The following is a 25,863-nucleotide window of genomic DNA, read 5'->3' as shown; positions in this document are numbered from 1 at the left end:
CAACAAGCCCAAGCCAACCAAGCACCGCGATGTGGACACGCGGCAGCCACGCAGCGCGGCTCTCACAGCTCTCACAGCTCTCAAATCTCTCTACCTCTATTCCAGATGAGTCATTCTCCCATATTTCCCTTCTGCTTAGCCTAAGGAGCAGGCCTGAGCCACGACTGTACAAGGGTAACAAGGCCCTTATTTTATAAGGCTTTACCTATATGTGAAAGTATAAGAAGGTCACTGGCAGGAGCAGAGCAGGTCTTGCAGAAACCAGTGCTTTATCAATTACCTTTCAGATGTGTATCTTATGGAGTGAAGTACCTCTAGCATTTGTGGTCTCAAGCCATTTATCTGGTGGGTATCCTCTGGAGGTCCATCTGAAAGGAGATACCATCTTAACTAAGCATGCATATTAGAGAAACCATAGACAAGAATGCTAAGTGTGAGAACACTTTAAAAAGTGTGAGCTTAGAAAAGTTAGTGGCTAAATAGACTGCTTTACCCTCAATTCCTCTGGTTTATGCCAATTTAAATGGCTTATCCCAGTTTCACAGGGACTTTTAACCATTTTTTGATATCTCTGAGCTCAGCAGGCTCTTCAGAACCTTTCCACCCAGTTCCCTGCCTTGGTCTTAGTTTAGCTGATAACATGGGAAGGAGGCATGTGTGTGTCTATACACAACCAGGTGCTCAGGACCCTGAGAATCCACTCCATCTCTGTGTGATCCACAAGGGACTGGGAAAGAGACAGGGCTCATATAATGGTTTCCACCAAAAGATCAGCCCATCCTGGATTAGGGGAACTGGACAGATATGCAGATTTGGTCTTTGTCCTGTGAATCCACCAGTAAGGGGAATGCTGGGCACCTGGACAAAACAGAATGAGCCATTTGCTTATGGTTCCATTGACCAGGGGAATGCAGACACCAGGGTGGAAACGCTTGGGCTATTTTGTCATGGCTTCATTGGTCAGGGGAATGTGGGCACCTGCATTGCACAGCCTGGGCAATCTGCCCACAGCTCTATCAAACAAGGAGCTATGAGCATCTCTGATCTCACCAAGCAAGGCTGTCTGCAGCTTTGTAAGTAGCTGACAGTATCAGAGAAGAGAATTAAAAGAAAAAAAAGAACAGAGTTAATTAAATAGAAAACACTGTGGACAGGTGGGAGAGGTACCACTGCCTTTGCTGGGTTCAGTGCAAAGCCTGGCAGCTGATTCTGTTAATTAAGGGTATTTGTCTCTCCATGTGCCATCACCATGCAACTGAACTATCTCCTAGGCATGTACCACAAGCTCTTTTGTGGCTTCTGCAAGCAAAAAGGAGCAAAAGTACTCTACATGCTGCAACCATTTAAACTGATCACTAGGAATAAAGAAAAAGAAAAACTGAGAGAGAGAAAAAGGGAATCCCTATGGAAACAAATATTTCACTCTGCTAATACTAACAGAGTGAGTCAGACAGACACTGTCACCACTTATAAAGCAGGGCCAAAGAATCCCAAGGGTAAATACCACTGCCATGATGGAAAAACTCAAGCAGAGGAGAAAACTACTGTCAAATTGGAGTTAGCACATCTAAGCCTGGAAACAGTGCTAACAGTTCTCTATTTCACTGGCCAGGACTGTGGTGCAGCCCTCCATTATCAACCTATCCCAAAAGCATCAGAAACAAGCACACCCCAAGATATAGAGAAGGGTAGAGTGCTGGTGAGCTAAAATACAACAGTCACTGTTAAACACCAGATTAGAACTGTGATGCTCAAAGCCCAGCTGCTGCTGCTCTGGAGAACTATCAAACAGCAGAAATGCTGTGACAAAAGAGTAACAACCTGCAGGGAGCCAGCAGGCACCAAGCACCTCGGGTCCTGTGAACTCACTGCTCTGTAGCTGCTTCTGAGTAATAAACCACCTGGCTGTGTGTGCAGACAGGGCTCCCTCAGTGCTCACTTGCCCTAAACTAAGCTGTGTTTCCACCACAGTTCAGGTGACCTGGGAAAAAAGTATGATCACAGTTTCCACTTCTTTCATAGATGCCCTTAGCGCCTTTGTTTACCTGACTCTAGAACTCACGCGAAAGTCATGCTCCTAAAATGCTTCCAGAAATTGGGACAGCATTAACACTGCATTTATTGGATTTCTCTGAGTGACACTGTTGTCAGTGGGCTCAGAAACACAAGGAAGTAGATTTCTCTTGTCCTTGACATATTGCCTGAACTGCAAGAAGTGAGGGCTTTCTGCTTTTTCCTAAAGATCATCTTGGGATATTTGCTGCATATGCAGAGCACTATTGTCAGCTCTGGGGTGTGAACTTTGTCTCTTTCAGGTGATTTATCGTGCCTTAAGTCCGGCCAACAAGATTGAAGACCCTTACAGCCCTGAGGCCCAGGATCTCCTGAAGCTCACCAACCTCCGCCTGCTTCTGTTGAAAAGACAGGAATGTCCCTGCCATGGCTCAGGATTGGTAGAGAAACCCCAAAGATTTGCCCACTATGCTATTTATGACCTGATCATCCGGGGAAGCTGCTTTTGCAATGGGCATGCAGAGGAATGTGAGCTTGCCAACAGGACGGGAGTCATGGAGAACATGGTGAGTTCCAGACATTTTTCAGCTTACTCGACTTGCTACTTGCTTCTGCTGCCTCAGCCTAAATGTACATTTTATGTGTGATCCTGTCCCAGCCTCCCTAAGCTTACCCAAAAACAAGGGCAGCACAGTCAATCCACATTAGTGAAACCTACACCACTCTGGAAAAAATATTCCCTATACTCCTTTCTATAGTTTCAGGTATAAGAACTGCTAAAAACTCTGGAACTCTTAAACACAAATAAATTGCTAAAAACCATGAACCTCAAGATACCTATAAATTGGAACAGAGATCCAACCCCAAATATAGTGAGTGAAATCTCCTACTTATATGCCTGCACAGAACTGAAATAATATCTTTGATACAAAGTCTGCCCTGGGCAGAATTTCAGCATCAGATCTCAGATTTTCTCAGTCTGTGTGACATGAGCAGTTCTGTCATGCTTAGGGTTTCAGCCATCACTTTTAGACTTTCAACCTTCTGTTACTTTCACAACATAGACAGCAACGTTCAAGATGTGAAAATAACATCTGCTCTCCCACTCTTTTATCCATGCATCTTAAAATAAGATAGAATATTTTTTTTAAAAGCCAAACCTTGTAGTAAAATTATTCTGTAGTAGTTGGAGTGTCCCTTCCCTGTTCAGTCTTTTATCTGCATTTGACTCTAGATGTGCACAAGAGGAGTTGTTTGAATGCACACTCAGACATTGAAATTCAGAGGAAATGATTGATGACACCTTTTTGATTTAGCTGCAAGCATTGTGTAGAGAACTGTAATAACAGTCATGAGGAGATTTAATCTAATCAAATATCCAGGTACATCTACACACATACATCAGAGATAGAATTCAAGCCACTTTAAACTAGTCAATATCTCCCCTGGATCCAGAAATCTCTGTCTCTGTATTGGGTTTTGAAAACCCAAATAACCCTTAAGACTCTAGCCCCCAGTGCACTCTGACATAAAAGACTCAAGAAAAACATTATAAGCTAATTTCTGTCCCTTTAGATACATGGTACACTTGACATTTTGGTTTTTCTTATTTTGGAACGTGTATTCATTGTCTTCCTTTCAACTTTCCTAGGTTCAGAGGTAGATGTTGTAAGATAATTAGGACTGTATGACTTTCAAATAATTTCTGAATCTGTTCCATCTGTGGTACAAATCCAAGATTCAGCTATACTATGTGATACTATCAGATTCAAATAATATAGACCCACTTAAATCATAACTGTGTGGAGAAAAGCTGTTTAGAGAGTGGATCATCCTTACTGCAAACTGTTAAATGGACACATAGTGAAATCAAATAGATGAATAACACACTAAGTGAATGCAGCTGGTAGAAAAATAAACATTCTGCCCATCAGAAAAGGAAAACACAAAATTGTGTGTGTTACTGGCATAACCACTGTAAACTATGACTGGATATTTTTCCCACTGGTCACAAGGGAATAGAATCTTTTTGTGCCATCAATGACTTCACAGGGCAGAAGGTGAAATAGTTTTGATGAAATGCACTTCACGAGTGACTCATGTCCCAGGAGACAGAGGGTGGATGCAGCACATGATTCTCACAGATATTATCAAGTTTTTGTCTAAGCAAGAATTCAAACACAGCTGTGCAAAAAATAAGAAAAGCCTTCTGTAGTTTTAACTATCTCTAGAATCCTAGAGGTGGCCTGGAAAAAACCACAAGTGGGGTGGTTTGTGTCCTCACTGAAAGGTGTGATCAAGCACCCCTGAACCATCCACTAGTGAATGCTTGTTGAGTGAGATTTTTCTGACAAAGAACATTCAAACCTTCAGTAGTTGTTCTGGTTTTAACATTTTGAAAGCTCTTCTTTAGTGCCTGCCTAAATAATCTCTGCTGCAAATTAAGGTGGTTCCTCCTTGTCTCCTCTTTCCCAAGAACCAAAACGAGCTGTTGATCCTCCTTCTGCAGATATGATGGGAAGGTTCTCTCCATATCCTTCCTTAGGTTCTATTTCTGTACTAACCACAGAAGTGTGAAACCTTGGGTGGCAAAAATTTAAAATTCCACTCCCGGATCACACAAGCCTGGAGTAAAGATGATCATGCTACTGTATTCATCTTTTCTGTACTTTGGACATTACAACTCAAGCCTTTCTCAAACACAAGAGAAAACCCATTCCTGAAAGATCCAGGTCCTTGGATCCTTTTGCATTTTAACTAATATTTGCCAATAATTATATTGTAGTGGTGAGGGGAGAGTTCGATAGGTCCAGACCTCAAGGTTTGGTTTACCCAGCTGGCATGAGGGAGTTTATGTAAGTGTGAAACTTTTTGGCTTGAAACACAGCAATCTCCTTGCCTACAAGCAGGAGGAAAAGGCTTTTGTTGTTGAGGGTTCAACACCAATGATACAGTTCCCATCAGCCAACCTACACTGCAAAAAACTCTTTGCCATTTTGCAATTTCTTGGCAGAGGAAAGGTGCTCTGCTTTCAGTCACATGGTAATGGTGACCCACATAAAACAGGGTGTGGAAAAGATGTTACAAACACTGCACATCCAGAAATAATCTGATTCAATCCACAGGCCACATCTAATATTTAAGGTACACATGGGCAGAACAAGTCCCAAGACAGACAGTTTTTAATGTACATCATCCAGAGATTGAAGGCAGAGCAGCTTTGTTTCCTGGGCTGCTGTTAGGTAATTAAGTGAAATGCTGCAAAAAAATAAAGACCTCCACAGAAAGTCTTAAGTACTATGAGTTTCAGCCTCTTAATTGCTCATAGTCCTCCTATGATATATTTATTTTCTGTACTTAACAAAGACAAAAACAATTTCATGTAGAATACAACTGTAATTGTTTGATATGGGATAGGCCCAAAATCTGAGATCATTTTGCACTTGGGTCTTAGAAAATACATTGTTGTGTTAAGTTGCAAGTCTGCTCTTCCTACTCTGAGAGATATCTCTTCCATTTGTAATTCTCCTCATGCTGCTAAACTGATACTACATGAAGGCTAAATAGTGGAGAAAATTAAAGCAAATTTCTTGATACTGTGGAACCAATATTTTTCAACACCATTTTGGAGGGACTGGATGAGCTATGGCTGTTGGATAATCTACCAAAGATCAGTTTATTGTGGATATGTCTCTTCAGTCATGGCAACCCCTTCAGCTTCTGGCTTCTCCACTGAGACTGCCAATAAGAAATGCAGCTCCATGAGAAGCAATGTCACAGATGACACAGTGTCATAGCAACAAATGGATATGAGAAAGCTGCAGATTGTAAACCCAATGTCCAAATGATGCATCATTCCTCATATTTTGAAATCCTACAGAGTTGCATGCATATTTCTGGTCATAAGTTTGTGAAAATACAGTAAGATCCAAAATAGGTGCATAGGATCCAATGAAAATATTCTCTGACTTCTTATTTTGGAGCAAAACAATAGTACTTACTCTTTCTGTGGGGCTTTTTTTTTTAACAAGCCATGAACCCCTCTCAACACAATTTATCTAGATGACATTTCCTGCAAAAACTACTGAGAATATCATGTTGGATAGGAGGAAAACTTTGAGATACCAAGATGGGAACTGTAAGTAGGCAAGAAACTTCAGGACAAACATGTCTTGAATTTGAGGTCTGTTGCTATTGACAGTAATGTTTTCTTGGTTTCTATTTAGCTTTCCTTGGATTAGAAAAATAAAAGGAGACACAGAGATGTCATTCCTCACCCAACTTCAATAGCTTTCTATGGTAGCTAATGGCAAAATTCTCCTGTCTGAATATCACAGCCTGCATTTTTCAAACTCTTACAAATAGTTTCCCAGTCTTTTTTTTTTTATTTTTTTAAATTAATGGGGGTTATTAACATGCTGTTACAAGTGAAACAACTGCCAGGACCCAGCTAGCTGAATGCATCTAGTCTTGTTCTATGGTTGGATGCAGCAGAACACAATCCTGTCCCAGGTATTGACACTGCAGGATGCACAAAGTTATGTGTGCTTCTACAGAGCTGCCAGGTTTAGGATCTGCTTTGATGGCTCATTTTAGGTGAGTCCAGAGGTGCTTCCAGAACAAAGTTTACAAAGCAGAAAGTGCACATGGACAGAACACAGAATCTAGACCAAAGTCCTTTTTGTTTGCCAAACATTTCACAATTCTCTTTCTAGCTCATGAGAAGTAAGTTCAGAAAGAGGAAAGCAAATGTGGATGAAAATGTTTTTGTATAAAGCATTAGGGTTTGGTTTTGTTTTTTTTTTTTTTTACTTGTTAATTATTGGTACCTACAGTGCCAGGAAATTCTTACAAGTGGCCTCGGATGTTTCTTTTGCTTCTTTATCCTGTTTACAGAGACAAACTAGACTCCCTGTGGGCCTGATCCTGCACAATGAAGCAAATGGAAAGTTTTCCCCTTACTTCAAAGGGAGCAGGATCTGGTTCTAAGTAGGATTCCTTGTTTGGCATAATGGGGGTTACATAAGGTAAAATTTGCTTTTGTACATCAGTTTTCTAGGTGACCAGGCTGTTGTAAGCCTTGTAAATATTATCTACCTCCTCTTCAGATATCTTGTGCAGTTCTATTCATAATCCCCAGCTAAGTTTTCACATTATCTGATTCCAGCTGTGCCCAGAACTCAGAGGTGCAAGAGGTGCCACTCACTTTCAGGACATTTGAACAGTGGTATTTACTCATTACTCTATAATTCAGGCACTCAATATTTAAATACTGAGTCTCATTCCCCTTTCTTCTTCCTCCATTCTTAAGACACTCACCAAGAGCTGGTGATCTACTGTAACTCAGATGCTGCATTTCAGCCTGACAGCTGCTCATCATGTGCAGTTTGTTACAGATTGATAATGGAGCTACTGGCACTGCAGGCAAAAACAAGAGGACAGCTAGTCCCCAGAACCAATAATAATCAAGGTAGAATTCAGAAAGGAGACAATAAGCAAGCAGAATGAAATATGAACTGAGGGAGGTGAATTCAGGCAGAAGGTAGAGCTGTGTTTTGAAACTGTTACAGGCTGAGTAATATTATCTTGTTACTGTCCAAAAAGCTCTTAGGGATGTCAGTCTGAATGTTCAGCAGAGCACTATCACTGGTTTTTCTCCACCATTACCAATTCAGTGAATTTGGGACCAGCAGCAGCTCATTCACTCACTATGAAGATCAAAGCCTGCATGGGCTCAGGTGGCCCTGCCACAGGTGTCCCAGCTCTACTTATCCCTGTCAAGTTCAGGTAGACTTAATTTACCAAAGTCACCAAGTATGAGCCAGAAACTGAGCTCCCTCAGAAGACACCCATATGTGTAGTAGTTTTCTGACATATACATGTATTAGCCCTTCTCCCAGAAAACAGCAAGTGATAGAGGACAATAATGGCTTTTCTCATTCCTGATTAGAGCAGGAATTTGAGCTGTCCATCTGCCCACAGCAGGCACTGTAATCTGGGACTTCCTCCCAGATCACCCATTCTCTTTGTAACTTTTTCAAAGTTGAAGGAAATTTTTAGTTTGGCCTCTTATAAGTTGTATGTGCTCTCCTTAGGGCTTGATATTCAACGATTTTTTATAAATCTGCATGGATATGTCATTCAGAGAGACCACAGAGCCCATTTGAACTGTAAGAGAAACAAAGCAGAACAGCAGACACTGTTTCATTTAACCATGCAAAATGACCCAGGAAGAGTCAATTTACTACAAGCAGGTAAGGGATAGCATCTGATGTCACTGCAAACTGCAGTATCCCAAATTTCTCTGGTGACATTACAGAGTGAATACAGAGTCTGAAGGCAAACATTTTTTCTGAATCAGCAACAGTTGCTCTGACCTGGAAGGCTTCCAAATTTAACCTTCATTCATTAGGAAAAAAGCCCCCAAACAGACTGAGAGTAGCCCAGGAGAAAGAGCAACAACCACAATGTTTAATGAAAGGACAATAGGTAAAGAAACTAAATGGGCAGAGAAAAAGCAAGAGGCTTCAGGTATTATACAAAGCTGAACAGAGTTAAAAAAAAATTTAAACTGCAGGACAAAGAACTGGAAAATTTTCTCTCACTTTCTCAGCTGTAAATCAGAATTCAGGTGAAGAAGCTTTGTGCAAAGATGACCAAGTATCATGTAATTTCTTAGAACTGTTGTATGAAAACAGGATAAAGTTCTGTACTATGTGCTAAAAATCCACCAGAAGAGCTTGATGGAAGAATTACTGGATGAAACTCACAGCTGACAATAGCAGGTCAAGCTAAATGGTTGGAACTGATCATCCTGGCATTAAAATGCACAAAGCTATAACCTCCTCTATGTCCTGATCCAAAGCTGCTCAGGTGGTTGATGTACAAATCAAAGCCTTTGGCAGCAACACCAGACTTGTAACAGCATGACTGTACTGTGAGACAGATGAGGGAATTAATCCAGATTAAAAATACTAGTGCCAAGGGAAAAAACCCTCTCAGTTTAGCTTTTTTCCAAACATGGTTTGGTTTTACAGCCCAATTCATACATAACTCAGGGCATGATGTAAGTGATAGCATAGAAAGAAATAGTAAGGAAATGTCTCAAATTGAGATTGTCCAAAAAAAGTTTAGATCATGAACCCACAGTCTGAGAACACAGCTGCTATACCAAAACACAAAAGTAGAACTCACTTTCACATGGCCATTAAAGCCAATGTGATGGTGACTGAGTATAGCAAAACATTTGTCTTCCTTTCCTGGACTAATTATACCCTCTAAATTCAAGTATGTCAGTTTATAAATGTCTACCCTTTGCAAAATTGATTAAAAAACTTGAAGTACGAGGAAGCCAGAATATCAGCATTTAAAGCAGCAGTTTTCATCTTTCAAAGCTGACAGCCTGCATTAGTGACAGGAGCAACCCCAGCTGAATGCACTTGGAGAGCAGGAGTGCAAGAACACAAACTATTCCAGGAGATGCACATGGGACTTCAGACTGGTATTATGAAATAGGGAATTTATATAATCACAGTCTGCCTGCCTGCATCTTTTTCTCAGATCCATTCCCCACAATAACTTTGGAAGACACCATCCAGTTTCAAAAAAATTAGTGAGAGCAACTGAACTCTCAATACAATGAAGGGGAAAGAGCTTCAGAGAGAAGACAGTTATCAGAGTAATGAGGAAAAGCAGATGAAGGGAAGTGTCATAAAAATAAATTTCGTAATGTTTCCAAAGTACTCAAATCTTGCAGCAGTGAGCACAGTGGAGAAGTCCATATAGGCCTAAACACTTTTGTACCTAAGGATCAGTATATATCAAGGGATGAAGTGTTATCTATGGAACAAAAGGACCAAGTGAAATATAGAGTTGATACAGAAATCCCCTGGATCTTCATTTTTCATTGCTGTACTAATACATTTATAGGCATTTATATAAATCAGTGTCATAAACTACTGGGGTTTTAGCTAAAAACTGTTTTATTTCCTAACTGGTGGCATGAATCTTGCCTCTGTTGCTCACACCTTGCTTTCAAGCTTCCTCCACCTGGACTGCCAGCTCCAGATGAAGAAGACTGAAGTATCTCTTGCCCTCAAAGTATCAGGTGGTTCTTTGTAGTCAGATATCCTAAAGATGCCAATGACATCAATCCAGTGGAAATCAGTGTTATTATTAGTGGCCTGAAAGCACTAATAGAACTTTAACATCCCTGACCAGCCCCACCTGGGACTCTCACCAGTGCTCTCTTTCCATTGGCTCGGGGGTCCTATTTAAGCTCAGCCTTGGGCTCTTGGTGCTTGTTTGCATCCCTACCTCTGTTTCAGCCTCCTGGAGGGTGTTGGGGCTCTGCTCTAGGTCTGTACCTTTCCCCTGCACCTTTCCCTGGCCTGTGCTGTAGCTTGTCTCTCATTCTGCCCTCTGAATAGATTTTGCATCTATATTGTGTCTTTCTTGGCCTGTGTCTTGCTGCTCCTGAATTACCCCAGTCCCTTTCCTTTTTGTTTCTGTGGTGCCAGCTCCCTGCTCTGCCCTCTGTGCTTGGGATGGTGCCCCCTCAGTAAGGGCCCAGCCTTTGCTGTTGAAAACCTCAGCTTGGAGCTCTTTGGCCCTTAAAGAGCAGCTGGTCCTTGTTGCTTCCTGACACTCCTCTTCTTATTAATCTTATTAATCATCATTATCTCCATGCAAATCTGCCCCTGCTTTCAAGGGCATAGAAAGGTGTCAACATAGTTCCCCTGGCTCTGTACTTGACTGATTATTTTCTCTTCCCTGGTATGATATTTGTGATCCAGTGCATCCTGAGATCTTGCATTTGGTGGAGATTGCAGTTTTCCAGCTTTTTGGTCACACTTTGGTGAGAGAAGTGCAGACTTATTTTAGCAGTGAATAACAACTCAGGGACACACCTGTTCTTGTGCTGGTGTTGAATGTGATTCTCATATCCTCCTCTCTTTTAGCAGTATCCCATTTCCTATTTTATCTCACAGTTTCCAGTATTTCCTTCTTGCTCCTTCCTGGACTTTAGTCTCTGGCTGCCTCTCCTATCTCTTCCTCTTTAACAGAACAAATTGTCTCCTTACAGCAACTTCAGCTAACCTTATTTCATCTTACACTTAAATGTAACAGGTCTCTTCCACAGCTTGGCTTTTCCTGCACTAACCAGTCTTTCTGAGATGGCCCCTTATATCCATTAATCATTTTTCTTGTGTGGTCAATGTGAGCTTCTCTTCTCCTATCCAAATCCTCTCTGTAGTTCATTGTCCTCTCATGTTGCCCTCTCTTCTGTAGCTGTTTCACCCATGAATGCTATCTGAGATTATTCTCCATGGAAAAAATATTCCTTGATACACATGGTAGACTACTTTCTCTTTCATTTTGCTTTACCTTTGCACCAATACCAGTCAATTCTCTTTGCCTTCTTCTTCAACCTGTGCCAAAAATGTTAGTACCCAAATGTAACTTTCTGTAAAAGAAGCTCCATGCCAGCTTCCCTGTATCCTTGTGCCTGCTCAGTGGCTTAGACAAAAGGGCTGAAAAGCCAAGCAGACAGCCAGCAGGAGAGCCAGTCACCCTTCCATGTGGATTTGGGAGCTGTTCCATAGCAGGGATCACAGGTAGGAAGAAGCCTCTTCTCTGCCTCTGTCCTGCTCATAACATGCCATAAACTATAGTTCAAACAAACCAGTGGGCAATGAGCAAGCTAACACGTCTACTTTCCAAAGAATAATTCAGCCTTTCCTTTCCTCTCTCACTGAATTTTCCTGTTTATTTTTCTGAATAATTGTTCATGAGTGTTCACACCATCTGTGCTGTGCACTGTAAGCACAGGCTCCTGTGGAATAATGAATATTTGATCATGTCATTCAAGGCTAAAATGAGATTGCATGGTTTAATTCTATCATTTCCCAACTGCATGGTCTCAGCACTTTTCATATAATTTTTTTAATATAGTGAATACAGAGTATTCTGTATTCAGAGTATTACATGTATTTCTAAACAATAAAATGGGCTAACTTGCAGATTTTACATAGAAATACATTTCAAGAAGTATTTCCTAAGAAAGTGAAGAGATCTAGGATTTTGTTCTGATCTATTGTAGAATGAGCTGTGAAGTTCAGGTGGAGTCTGAATTTTGGGGTCGGGTTCATTTTACCTTTCCCCTGTTCTCTGCCTTCTGAGGAGCAGCTTCTGTGACCACAGGGGAGAACTTGAAGCCTGAAACGTCAAACCCGAATAGTGAAAAGCACAACGCTGTTGTATTAGTATTTTCTCCTTTTTCTCTGTCCTTTGTCCCGCTGTTCGTGCCCTGAACGCGGATGGGTTTCCTGTGTGAGGCTGGGGCAGACCCGCAGCCCTGCCCAGCGCTCGGGGCGGAGGCGCTGCCCGCTGGCCACGGAGGGCGATGGCTCAGCTGCAGCCGCTCCTGTCCCTGCCGGCCGCACCACTGAGGCTCAGAAACCCGGGCAGCGGAGGGCAGAGAGCTGCGGGCACAGGGGTTTGGGGGCAGGGAGCACATCCCTGCTACTCCTCTTTGGAAGGCGGCACTGCTGATCCCGGGCTAGCGGTTCTGCCAGATGGGGCTGCGGGGAGAGCCCGGCTTTCAGGACAGACCGTGGAAAAACCTAACTCGTGTTAATGGGGAGGTTAAAGGATTAAAGTCAATTCACACGCCAGTCAAAATGAAATTTCAGCCTGGTTTTTTTGTTACGTGCTGTAGCTTTTGTTATGTGCTGAGCTCAGGATCCTCAGCAGCCCATGGAGGGACAGGGGTCTAGCCCCTGATTTCTGCACATTTCCTGCTCTAGTTCCAGCGTCTCCTGGCAAAATACCAGCTGCTCTTGTGATAAACGTGGAACTTGACTTATGGTACCACCCTTCTCTTTCTCTCACACCCTATGCTTGATATTGCCTCCAAAAATTTATCTGTGAATTCCCTGAGGCATTGCAAACAGATATTGGATTACTATTTATTTATTTATTTTAAAAAGCAACAAACAACCAAAACCCAGCAACAACATAAAAACCCTGCTATAAGGCTGTTCGTAAATGTGGGTTAATATTACAGAATCTTGTGCACCAAATCACCGTTTATTGTGGAAGTGGCTGCTTTATTCCTGGTGTGTAAAATTAATTGAGAGCAGAAGTAGTTTCAATGGTAACTTTCTCTTTGAAGGCTGGACTAGCTCAGTTTGCAAGATTTGGTTTCTGGTGTGAATACCTGCTTCAAAATTTGAATATTTCCATGACTAAAAATCATTATTGTGTTCCAAGGAAGGCAAGTAAGTACAAAGGAAGCAAGTTTTTTCTTCAAGTAATTTCTCAAGCAAATAGTCATGGAGAGAACTATGTCTTAGTCAAGACATTTTGCACTTTATTTGCCCATCGAATACTATGTATTCTTTTCTAACTTACTTGGGTTTATGTACTTCAGCCCTGTACTTTTGCTCGTTTTTGTTGAACTTCTTCTAATTCCTAATTAATCTGCTAATAAGATGTTCAAAACTGAGCACAGCATTGCAGGTACAATTTTTTGTGCCCTTGGAGTTACAGTGCTCTTAGTTCCATAGCCCAAAATTTTATTGGGTCTTTTCTACTAACCTAATTTATATATAGTCATATGTAAGTTGGCAGGCTGGTGCCTATTGTACCTAAGTTAAAATATCAGTACCTTCCTCATGGAATGGCTCAAAGCTCTCCCACTTTTCTGTGGGAGCACTGTGGTTGGTATTTTTCCATTTTTAATATTTTTGCTACATTTTTAACTGTGCTAGGATGTCCGTGACTATTTCCTCATTCATCTAACAATTTAAAATTTCATAATTCATGGTGATTTCACTTCCCTATATTTAGACTCTCTTCCAGATCAGTGTTAACATCAAGACAGAGCCCAGCATGCTCTGTTAGCCTGTGGTCTCCTCTGACTTGGCTCTGCTAGCCCAGAGTATATTTGATACTCTTTGCCTGCTCTTGCCCTGAACTTGTAAATCAAAATAAGACCTGTCAGCTCACCAAATTTAGAGTCTACAGGTTGTTCATCAATGCAGTAGTTAGTCAGCCAACTGAGAGTTAAATTGTTGCTATGTGCATTTTATAAGATATAGGAAAAATTCTACATCATTGATAACTGTGAGAAGAGAGAGAGCTACATGTTTTAGCTGCAGGCTCTGTGGGTTTCCTAAGAGAGCCAGGCAGCTGTGTGGAAATTGTGCAGAAGTCCCAGCTCCTCATGAGCCGCTGGGGACTCCACCTGTTGCTGTGGCCCTTTGACTGTGCTCTCTTTTCCCTGGCAGGTCCATGGGAAGTGCGTGTGCAGACACAACACGGCCGGGGACCACTGTGAGAAATGTGCTCCACTCTACAACGACCAGCCTTGGAAGCCAGGAGATGGGAAAACAGGGGCACCTAATGAATGCAGAAGTAAGTGGAAGGGAGTTTGCTGACCCAGGCTCTCAGGGTGAGCACTCACCATAACAGCAGGCAAAGCTCCCCCACAAAGACTTCTGTGATTTACAGTAATGGTGCCATTACAGAAACTGGGGATAGATTGCTGATCACTGATGGAGAACTTCAGTGTGCAGGTCATTCTTCTGCACTGGGGCTACTGGGGAGTGGAATTTTCATGTAGCTACTCCCCCTCACATTCCGGGTTCTAGCAGGGTTTAAAACACTGCCAGAATGGTTTGGGAAATGCTCCCATGATTACTGTGTCAGCTGTGTCAGCCTGAAGGACGTTCCCCTGTCCCCCCCAGAGTGTCGCTGCCACAACCACGCCGAGAGCTGCCACTTTGACCTGAGCGTGTGGCTGGCCTCGGGGAAGCGCAGCGGGGGCGTCTGTGACAGCTGCCAGCACAACACCGAGGGGCATCGCTGCCAGAGGTGCAAGCCTGGCTTCTACAGAGACAGAGGCAAGCCCTTGTCTTCTCCAGACGTCTGCAAACGTAAGTGACCACCTTACGCGAGGTGAAAAATGAATGGTGAAAGAATCAGTAAAAGAACAAAATCATTTCTATAGAATCAGTAATTCCTATAGAGGTAACTCATGAGTATTACTGTATTTTCTTTGTATCTTTTCCTAAGCTACAGGGGGTTTTGATCAAAGGTGATCATCCTGATTTTTTTGTCTCTTTGTCCCCATGTTATGATACCTTTTTTGTGATAACTGATTCAATTCTCCAAATGCATTGCCTCCTGGAGAGAGGTACATTCTTCTTGTGTTTGGTTTTAAATTAATATGGTTCCTTTTCTCTTGAGGCACCTTTTATTTACCTGGGGTTTTGTTCTGTACCTCCCAAGACTGTGTGAGCCTATGTGCAAGCTACTGTTAATTTCCATTTGTTTGTGCAACATCTGTGCACATAAATACATATAATGGATGCAGACGATACAGGAGGCCTGGAACTGTGCATATTCACTTGGGAACAAATACATCAGAACTCAGACTTATTTCCAGACTCTACAGCTGTTATGGAGTGCACTGCCCAAATTAATTACACCATTAACACTTCAGCAGAATGTGTCAGGGTGTGTCTCTGGCACGGAGGCACTAATGGCTGCACATAGAGGATGTACAACCTCTGGATCAAGATAGTTTGCACCCAGCCAGTCTGGCAAACAGCCCAAATCTCCCTCACTTAAAGCAAACGTTTCCTGAGTATCCTGCCAGGCTTCACATGTCTGATTCTATCTCACATCTGTTTGAGAGGTTGCTATTTCCAGCAATGTACTTAATTTCTTTTTTCCCCTTTGGATAATTTTCCTTCCCCATAGCTCAACATGAGTTGCCAACATAGAGAACTTCATCCTCTGTTGTCTGACCTCTTGCCCACTGACATAATGAGTTTTTGAAGCTTTGCTGGCCCTTTTAATGTTTTTCAACATGATTCCTCTTAAATGTTTAGGTTACTCCTCTCCTTAGGATGGTGTGTCCTGTGATATTAATTAAACTTTCTGTGCCCAACATATCCAATGTTTCTGCTCTTTTGCCTTCTTCCCACTGGAACTTGGTGACAGCAGACTGCTTCTACACAACTTTTTCTTCTGATTTTCACAGTGCTCATCACAGAACATGGCTCAACAGACAGGGCAGAGGGTGAGCTTATCTGGCTCACCCTGTGTCCTGTAGTGTTCTATGGTGGCCCCTTTCCGGTTCTGTTTCTATTCTGAGCAGATCTGCTACAGGGAAATATAGTAATGAGAACAAATTATTATGCCAGAAGATTAGTTTTGAATCTCATAGCACCTGAAAGAATCTGGGTATGAGCTCTTGTACTGAGCAGCAGGGAGATGGTGCAGTAACCTGCATCATGTGTAATACTAGATAACTGCTAAAGTCAAGGAGCACTAGAGAGCAGCAAAGAGGAAAAAACATTGTTTGAAAATACAGCCTATCTGTCTGGAAACCCTAGAACTGTTTGCCTAGATGAAATCAGACCTTGACTCTACGTCTGCCTCTCTTGTCTGGTCTGGTTACAGGTCTCTCAGTAACCCCTGCCAAAACTCTGCATAGCAAGAGAAAAACTGTTCAGAAATTCACCTTGTTGAAAGAGCTTTATTCCCGTTGTGCCAGTCAAGCACAATGTTCTTTTCACCTGGGAAGGTGCTGCTGCCAGCAGAAGGCCCCCAAATGCAATTGTCTGCACTCTGAGTTGCATGCTCAGGCCTAGAGAGCTGCCATCCTGCTTTAGTCACTGAAAGTTATATGTCTTTTCTAGGCTCCTTGTTCTGTCAGTGGAGAAACAGAGGGACCTCAGGGGAATTATTTATTGCAGTCTAAGGTAGATGCCTGAAACAGATGGACTGAATTGCCCTCTAAAGCATATCTATTTCCTTAAGAGGTACTCTGGGTCACTAGCCTGCACTAGAGTTTCTCTTAGCTGAGATGAATTTAATGGGTTTGATTCAGCAGCAAAGGTAAGCACAACCCTATCTGTGAATGATTCAATGGGACCTTTCCCAGGGGTGTAAAGGCATTTATGAATGTTTGCCATATCAAGATATAAGGAAAGGGCATTGCAGCTCACTTGGCTTTTACAGCAGCTGTGTGCACGATGCTTGTACCTCTGTGGGAGCAGGAGGAACTCTGGATATAACTACAGACTTCAAAGAAAACTGGGAAGGAGATGGTTACTCTGTGCCTTTTGCCTTTTATTTAAGGCAAATAAGAGAATTCCCACAATAAGATTTGACCAATTCCCATAATGGGTAGCACTTTGTATGATGGAAGACCTGATCCCCGAACACTTCCCCATGAGGATTGCAGGCAGAGTGTAGGTGTGCACTTCATGTTCCAGTGCACCTCTGCAGAGAGTTTTCAGGGAACACTTCCCTACTTTGGTTATTACCAGAGACAGCAAAACCAGAAACACCAATGGAGGCAGGCTTTGGTTAGAACAGACTCAGTTTGATAGAGGGAAGGTTTTTCTTCCAGGACCATCATCAGCTAACATTAAACTGCAAAGCCTCCTGCAGGATAGAGGCCCTCTTCTCTATACTTTAGGTTGAAAACTTGCATTGCCAGTAAACCTCATCTGGTGTGGTCCGAGTTGTTCAGGTTGTGTGACCCTAAAATCAGCTCTGGTTTCTCAGTAAAAAAAGTTCCTATTTTGAGCATTGCTAATGTATTAGACAATGAGACCACCAGATTGATTTTTGTCATACCTCAGCCTGCTGATTATAAAGCGAAGAGCTGCCATTTCTGGATTAACATGTTTTCTAGGATTTAAGTGTACCAATTCCAGGGCATCATCTCACTTTGAGAAATTCATGCAAACAGTGCCAGACTAACAACACTAAATGAAAGACCCACCCAATGAGCAAGTGTTGAAAAGCAGTAATAAACTGCAAAGAGCAGACTGAATGGATGGTGTTGGTGAGAGCAACCTAGTGTCCATCTTCCCATTTTGAGCTCAGAGGAAAAAAAAAACTTTCAATGGGAGATGAAAACTTGACCCTTGTGTACAGTAGATACTGAGCTGGGAAAGGAAGTCTGATGAAAAAGCTGAATGAAATGCTGTGCTAATCCCTTTGAGAAAGCACGCTTGAAGAGTGCTCTGCCATCCAGAGCAAAGTCTAGGTTCAGCTGTGACATCCCCCTCAGGCTCCCAGAAAGTTAACAGGACACTGCTTAGGCCCAGAAACAGTCTTTAAGCATTAGTCATAATAGTGAATAGCATTCTCTCTTAATCTGCTCTGAAAAAAAAAAAAGTTGTATAACAATTGGATCTCCTGGCACTATCTAAACCACCCTTAGCTGACCCTCCAGTGTGAGACTGCAAAGACATTCCCTCAAAAAAAAAAATCTGCTGAAATTTGATATGGAAGTGTGAATCTGCTATTCCTTTTTGTCTGCAGAGGTAGCCTGCCTCTGATCCCTTTGCTTCTCCTGTTCCTACCAGCTGGGATGAATGAGAGCAGGGTCATGGGCAGAGCCTTGTTTGGACACTGCTTAGATCTATATTAAAAAGAAAAAAAGGCATGAAAAGAGTCCCTGAGCAAGGCACACACCTGCCTGTTATTGGGGGTGACAACACAGGATTAAGTAGTTTGTATATAGACTTGTATGGGAGCTTTGATTCAAAAGCCTAATTGTTTCCTAACCAATGGTTAGAAAAGCTGCTGTATCCTTGGCTCTTTCCTGTGGCTTATTCCAAGGCTTAAGGGATCCTTCTGAAATGGCACCATCTTTTGTACTCACCCTTTGCTTAGCTTAAAAGTAATGCAGGCATGTAGACCCATTAAAAAGGGTCTCCAGGAAAACAAGCTTTTTTACTCAAAGAACGAGGCTAGAAAATTAAAATGTGCCCAGATGCACATGCACACACATGGTCTGAAAGGCTCTGCTTCTCATCCTTTTACTTCTGAGCAGAGGGAGTGAACTTTTAATTCTAATATCACAAAGGCCCCATCACATCTTGGTTCAAAGTCTGTCTTAATCAGCCCTGACCACACACAGAGCTATCTTATTTCCTTCATTTAAGAAACATCATTGGCAGAGTCAATCCCCACACCTGACATGCTTTAAAAATCACACTGGTTTGATAATATACTTCCAAGATGCACATGTATATATTTCAGACCCAAAAAACTATTTGATTTTTTTATTTTGCCTGGTTTTTTAAATCAAATAGCCAGTCTGCTCACAGCTATATCTTATGCAGTATTATTAGACAAAAGTTTAAGACAAGATACCTCATAGGCCATTGACTGACTTGGAGCACCTGATATTTTCCTGTAAGCTGGGACCATACTGTTACGACCAATATTATATTTTACATCTGTGTCTAATTACATGGGGAAGACAGCTGTGCTGAGGGCAGACAGATTTATTAGGGACTTGAGTGGGGATTGCAGTATGAATTATTCATTTTTCATTATTTCTTGTCTCCTCCCTTTTACAGTAGTGTCTGACAAATACTTGGTATGGGAGTGAGACTAAAAGGCAAGAGGATATTCATGACACTCTGTGACCAATAGGCAACTCTAAAGTAAAATTCTGTTTTTCACTATGCTACTGTCAAAGGGAGAACCAAAATAAACTGCCCAGCTCTGAGCCAGGATTGTCTGCACACCGTCCCTAACATAATTGATGATGCCTTTGACAAACAAGGCCATTGTCGTATTGGCTGCTGTTTTGTTAGACAGGGAGGTGGATGGAGAGAAAATGAGGGTTTGCCAAGAGAAAAGAAGCAAAAACCAGTTGGGAAAGGGTTGTCAAATATTGGAAAATGTTAAAGGGTGAACTTTTGGAAACATGCTTTTATGTTTCTTTAATAGTGAGGTTTATTTGCAAATCCATGGTACTGTTAAACAGATAAAAACCCAGTCATCCACAGCTGCCCCTTCAGCATGTGACATGTGGGCTCTTATTTTAGGAGTTACCTTAGATCACAACTGGGATTTTGGCCATAATACTCTGGAAGCCAGACAATGTACCCACCCAAGCTGAAATGCTAAATAAACACAGACTGAGTAAAGAGTTTGCAAGCCACTTGTATAACTCATCTGAAAGTGTTGTACATGTACTGATTCAGCTTGCTTTCTGATGCACCAGAAGCTGTCCCAGTTTCTAACAGGAGAATACGTCCCACAGTTCACCTGGGAACATTATTTTTACTGAACTGTAGCCTCAAAATAAAAAAGGCACTTTTGTTTTCTGCTTCCTCATCAGCTTTTACCAGTGCTTTCAGTCACTGTGCTGCCACATTTTCCCTTAGGAATAGGGTAGGAGAAGTTCCCATCTTCCTGAATCAGGTTCCAGTCTCAGCTGGGGATAGGGTAGTCTAATGATGTGAGTTACCCATCTGTTAAGTGACTCTCACTGATGAAACCCAAAAACTAGAAATAAGAGGGATAAAGACAGACCCAGAAGTTGCAGAAATCTAAGGCATTTTAAGTGAAAACTCCACTCCATATTGCAATATTACAGTGAAAACCATCCTGGATTCAAGGGACCCTGATGTTGGCAAACTCCTACTCCTTGTGTCTCAAACCTGTCTGTAATGAAGGAAGGGTGTTTCCCATCCTGCTCTCCAAATCTATGCCATCCATTGTTTTCAGTGACTGACAAACTAAGAATCTCTTTTTTTAGGGTGATGTAGTCAGCCCTGCAAAAATGGGGTGGGGGTTGAAATCAAGTTAGCAGCAAAAAATCAGACCTTCCTTTGAACCTGTCAGGGCTAATGAGCACTTCAGTGTTCCACCTGCTCTCCAGAAGTGACAGCACAAGCCCTGGGTTTGCTCCCAGAGTCGGGGCTGCTTTGTGGCGAGCAGGCGAGGCTGCTGCCCCGCGCCAGCCCGCCCTTTGTGCCCAGCACATTGCCCATGACAGCACGTGGCTTTTCTGTCCCTAGGCTGTTGTGCTAGAGTCCCCTGAGCACAACGGGCCCAGATCCATCCACAGCAGTAGAATAATATTATTGAAATTATTGGCATAAAGAACACAGGGTGTGGGGGGAAAAAAAAATAACTATATGGTAAGCAGATTGTAAGTGAAATGCCCTTTAAACAAAATTGCTCGCTCTTCTTCTTGTACTGTTTTCAAAAGGTATTTTCTTTTCCTGAGTTTGAAATATGAGGTTGCGGATGAAGGGGGATCTGTCCCTGCTACATTTTAAATTTTCTTTAGTCCTATATTTGCCCCTTTCCCCTTGGAAAGTGATGTGTGGGATCAGAGTGTTCATTTAGTCTCTTATCTGTGAGCTCATGAAGAAAAGTAGTTTGATCAGAAACAATGATGGGCAAACTTCAAAAGCTTTGCAGATCATGTTTGGTTCAAATAAGCATCCAAAAAGGCTGGCCTCTGATTCAAGCTATCTAAACACCTTGGGTGTTCAACATTTAACTGAAAATCTCTGTAAAAGCAGGCCTTAGCCACAAGATTTTTATTTCTGCCCTCTTCCAGATGGATGGAGTAGTGATGCATTACCTTTTCAGTCTGCTACAAGTAAAAGTCAGGGCATGCTGCTTTCTTAATACAAAAGAGATCTGAAATATGAAGGCCTGGAGTTCAGCTCAGTTCTCATTTTGATCAAATTGGTCTGAACATCAGAGATGAGTGGGCTTGTTTATTGCTTGTATTTTACTTCAGAGCTGCTGGCATGAGGCTTGGCCATCCCAGACAGGTTTCTGCCCTGATGGAGAGGAGTCAACTGTGCTGGCTTGTACCTCTCTGTGAATCCCTCCCTGATGCTGTCACATCAGGAATGTACCAGTGGTGTGGGATTATGACAATTTATTGTCTGTGCAGGAAGAGATGCCCATGGGGCTGTAACTAACTGTTTTCCTGCCAAATTGCCTTGAGTTGATAGGCTGGTGTGAAACTGGCAACACTATTTGAAAGATTTCAAGGTTTTTCCTCCTATTTCCTTCAGCTACATGTAAAATACATCTAGTAAGTTTAGAGGTCTTCTCCCATTCTGCTAACCGTCCTTGAAAAAATCTGCTCATGCATTTGTAAAAAAAAAATAAATGATCAGCTTCTTTAGGCACGTACAGCGCTGCATGGTGTGATGTTTAGCACTTTAGAAAGGAATTGAAGGAAATTTGTGCACTCTTTAGAGACAGAAATTGAAAATGTGTTTCAGGTCATCTGAACCACCTGTATAATCTGCATCTACCCCAGAGGAAACAGCAGTTTCGTGATTTCTGTGTTTACAGGAAAGGCAATGTAGGCAATAGCTATAAATCTTTTCCTTGCCCTTGCTAGTGAAACTTTCTGCAAAACACTTTTAAAGTGAATTACCTTCAAGCCCCTTTAAAAATAAACACACAGAGGACGTTTTCTGGTATCACTTGAAAACCCTGTGTGATCACAATTTGTGTAGCAGGGAAGAACTGACTTTCATACACAAATGCTCACAGTAGTACTTGTTCTGCTTTGTCTAACAAATTAAAAAGAAATAAAAAATGCAAATGTAGGCCAAAATGCAATGTTTACTAGTTCTGACTTAAAACTACTGACCATGAGGAAGAAGGTACAAGTTCACCAGCCTTGCTAAAATGTCACTTAAGCAGCTTGACCCTATGTACCCCATGTATTTGAATTGTGTCTCTTGCTGTGTGTCCACAGCCTGTGCCTGCCAGCCCATGGGTTCAGCCAACACCACGTTCAGCAGCAGCTGGAGATGCCACCCCCGGACAGGATTCTGCTACTGCAAACCAGGAGTGGCAGGTCCCAGCTGTGACAGGTGCCTGGTGGGCTACTGGGGCTTTGGAGAGAACGGCTGTCAGCCCTGTGACTGCGCCAGAGACTGTGACCAGCGCACTGGGACGTGTTTCAACGGGTAAAGAAGCCCTGCTCTGGGGTCACTCTGAGATGGGACTCTGTGAAATGAAACAAGTTCTACAGAAATAACAAAGATTGGAGGGTGCACAATTTGAAAAGGTGGCTGTAAATCATAGGTGGTTTTTAAGGTTACATTTACACCTTGAAGTCCACTGCATTATCCAAGGCAATCTTGAACAGATGAATCTTGGCAGTAATAATAGGCATTTCCACAACCCCATGGAAATATGTGCAGGGTCTTTGAACACATTGTTGCTTTGGAAATAGATGGAAGAGTCTGCCTCTCATCTGTGCCCAGAGTAAAATGATTTGCTGAGCAATTGCAGTTCTAGAGGTCCTGCAGCTGTCCTCAGGTCCCAGTGATATCAACAAGTGGTCACTAAGTTACATAATTCCCTAAAAACAAATAAACATAAGCAAAAAAGGCCCAATTTATAGGTACTTTAAAAATGCTAAGTCAGCAGTGGGAGGCCTGAATAAAAGCCTAGACCTTGTGATCTCTCTATGTGGCATGAAGCCTCGCTCATATCTGCACTCCCAACCTGAAGAAAGCAAGCTCATCAGTCTGGGCACAGCCAAAGGCAGCTGTATGTTTGTTTGTTTGTTTGTTTGTTTTCCTCCCCTGAGTGCCCTAAGGCAGTGCTGTGGTTTGTGTGTCCCCCAGCTATGACAGTGAGCCCTTCTTTAATGTCCCCATCGGGGGACGAATCCCCGACCTCATCCAAGCGCCAAGCAACGAGAGCGAAGAGGAGTGGAAATGGAATGACCACGAGCAGGGATTTTCTGCACTGAGGCACCCAGGTACAGCCCAGAGTTTGGGAACATTTGGTTGCCAGTTCTTTCAACCCTCCACCCTGACTGGGTCTGCCCCACTTATTTCCAGCTTGTCTGTAGTATTTAAATAGTTCTCTCTCTCTGCCCTGTAAAGATCAGCACTTGCCATCACTGGTGGCTTGGCAGAGGTAACAGTGCCACTTACTACATAACTTGGCTTTTCTGAGATGGATACTGCCTTAATACCAGGAAGGATCAGCATTTCTTAGCTTATGGGATCAAACAAAGGTCTCATTACTTACATGATTTACAGCTGGATCTGATCTCTTCATTAGGATCAGTTTATTACCTATACAATAGACCTCATGTGGGCTGCATTTTACTTGACAGTGCTGATCAGATTTCAGAGTAAATATTTTATCATATAACAAGAAACACATTTGCAAATAACTGAGCTCACTCTCCAACTTATTCATAAGGTTCATATAGATTATGGGAACTATAGGTATCTAACTTCACAACTGATGATTGTTTGCTCTTCTTTTCTCTCTCATGTCCTGGCTCTTCTCCAACCCTCTCTGTTCTGGGGTTTCCCTGCTAGAAAAGTGTGTGTGCAAAGAGAAGGTGCTTGGGAGTGTCAGTGACTTCTGCCAAATGAAATATGCCTATGGTAAGTGGGCAACATGCCCCCAAGCTATGATCATTTCACAATGCTCCTGCTATGCATATTGTTAGCTGATAGCTGTGAAAAATGACAGGATTGGTTAAGTCCTGAGAGGTAGGATTTCTTCTGCCTTTTTTGTCTAGTGACATGTCCAAATTCTGATCAGAACTTAAAAGCATTTTTCATACAAAGCTCCTTCCCATCCAGTTAATTTACCTCTTACAGCACAAGGCTTGCTAGAATAATACTCAGTGGAATGATTGGCCTCTACATCAAGAAAAAATGATAAAAAACACATCTGAAATAACTTTGCTTTTGCAGTCATTATGCAGGTTCCAATAGCCATGCTCATTTACCAAGACTGCATTTAAAACTGTTGTTTATATGTGATGGTTCATGCCATCACATGAGGCAAGAAAGGAAAGCTGGTATCCAGAGGTTTGAGGTTCTTGTGGCAGGAGACAACAAAGTCTGCTTGAGGGGATGATCTACATGAGCCTGCCATGCCAAAAAGTTATGGGATCCTACTAAATTAAAAGGAACAGAAATTTATCATGGCAACCAGGTGTTGGACTGCAAAACAAAAATAGTTCTGGTTTGTTGTGCAATTATGGAGTTTTAGTCATGTGATGTGGCTGATGGGAATTTTCTTGACTTCCTACCTGTAGACAGTCCCTTCTCACAGGACAGAATTTCTGAGAGGCCAGTGTTAAAGCAAAACACTAATGTTTTCTAACTGGAAATACAAAATGTAGAAAGAGTGCTTGAAATCAGACTGGTAGCTGCTGGTTGGGGTCTTTCACCCTTCCTTTTGTACACATACAAGTGCTTTCCTAGAATTTCCAGGTGTTTGACATCAGCCCATTAAAAATAGTTGCTAAATAACATGGTGAAAGGATGAGTTAACATCATCTACTTAAAAAGAAAAATCCAGTTTTTATTCCTCAGATTTATTTAAAAGATCCATCAGTGAAATGGACAAGCACTGTACTTTCTGTACAACTGCACTTTGGGGGATTTTTCATGTCTTCTTTCAAGGTGTTAAAATTCTACCTTTTAGCAGCATTAACCAAAATTCATTTAGAAATTCATTGTTGGTTTCTATTTGGATATGTTTTCTGGCAGTAATAAAAGCAAGAATCCTGTCTGCTCATGACAAAGGGACCCATGCAGAAGTTGTTGTGAAAGTGAAGAAGGTCCTGAAATCAGGGAAAGTGAAAATTGCCCGGAGCAACAGAAGCATTTACCCAGAATCCTGGACCAACAGAGGCTGTACATGTCCCATTCTCAATCCTGGTAAGGACAAAATCCTCACTGGGGGTTTTGCTTCCCCTGTAAACAGTGCTTAGGAATATCTGTGATTAGCCTTTCTGGGGCAGCATCCTTTGATTCATCCCCACCAAAGCATGTTTGCTTTCCAGCTCACAGTGCTCAAGGAGGGTGGTAAAGGCAGGAGGGGGGCAAAGGCATGAGCAGCAGCTGCCAAATCCCAGCAGATCTGTGTGCAGAACATCAGTGGAATGAAATCAATTTGTAGCTGTAACCCCTGAGCAGAGCCCTGACCAGTGAATCTGCCCAGGAGCCAGCAGTGACAGGATGCACGTGGATTTATACACATAAGATGGCA

At 42.2% G+C, this 25,863-nt stretch overlaps 1 protein-coding gene across 2 annotated transcripts in view; it reads left to right on the top strand.

Moving 5' to 3' along the window:
- Nucleotides 1–25,863, top strand: part of LOC139595863 (netrin-4-like) — a 45,971-nt gene that overhangs the window by 17,653 nt on the left and 2,455 nt on the right. For both annotated transcript variants that reach the window (XM_071439627.1, XM_071439628.1), the window contains exons 3-9: nt 2,316–2,579; nt 14,307–14,433; nt 14,766–14,954; nt 22,583–22,796; nt 23,463–23,599; nt 24,174–24,242; nt 25,362–25,532. In XM_071439627.1, coding sequence (XP_071295728.1) covers nt 2,316–2,579; nt 14,307–14,433; nt 14,766–14,954; nt 22,583–22,796; nt 23,463–23,599; nt 24,174–24,242; nt 25,362–25,532 — 1,171 coding nt within the window. The remainder of the gene's footprint in view (nt 1–2,315; nt 2,580–14,306; nt 14,434–14,765; nt 14,955–22,582; nt 22,797–23,462; nt 23,600–24,173; nt 24,243–25,361; nt 25,533–25,863) is intronic.

Source organism: Agelaius tricolor, unplaced genomic scaffold, assembly GCF_023055355.1.
Source record: "Agelaius tricolor isolate 1412-34295 unplaced genomic scaffold, bAgeTri1.0.p SCAF_14, whole genome shotgun sequence".
NCBI classification, from domain to species: domain Eukaryota; kingdom Metazoa; phylum Chordata; class Aves; order Passeriformes; family Icteridae; genus Agelaius; species Agelaius tricolor.
The sequence above is the reverse complement of the archived record's forward strand: the minus strand, read 5'-3'. Positions and strand labels throughout refer to the sequence as shown.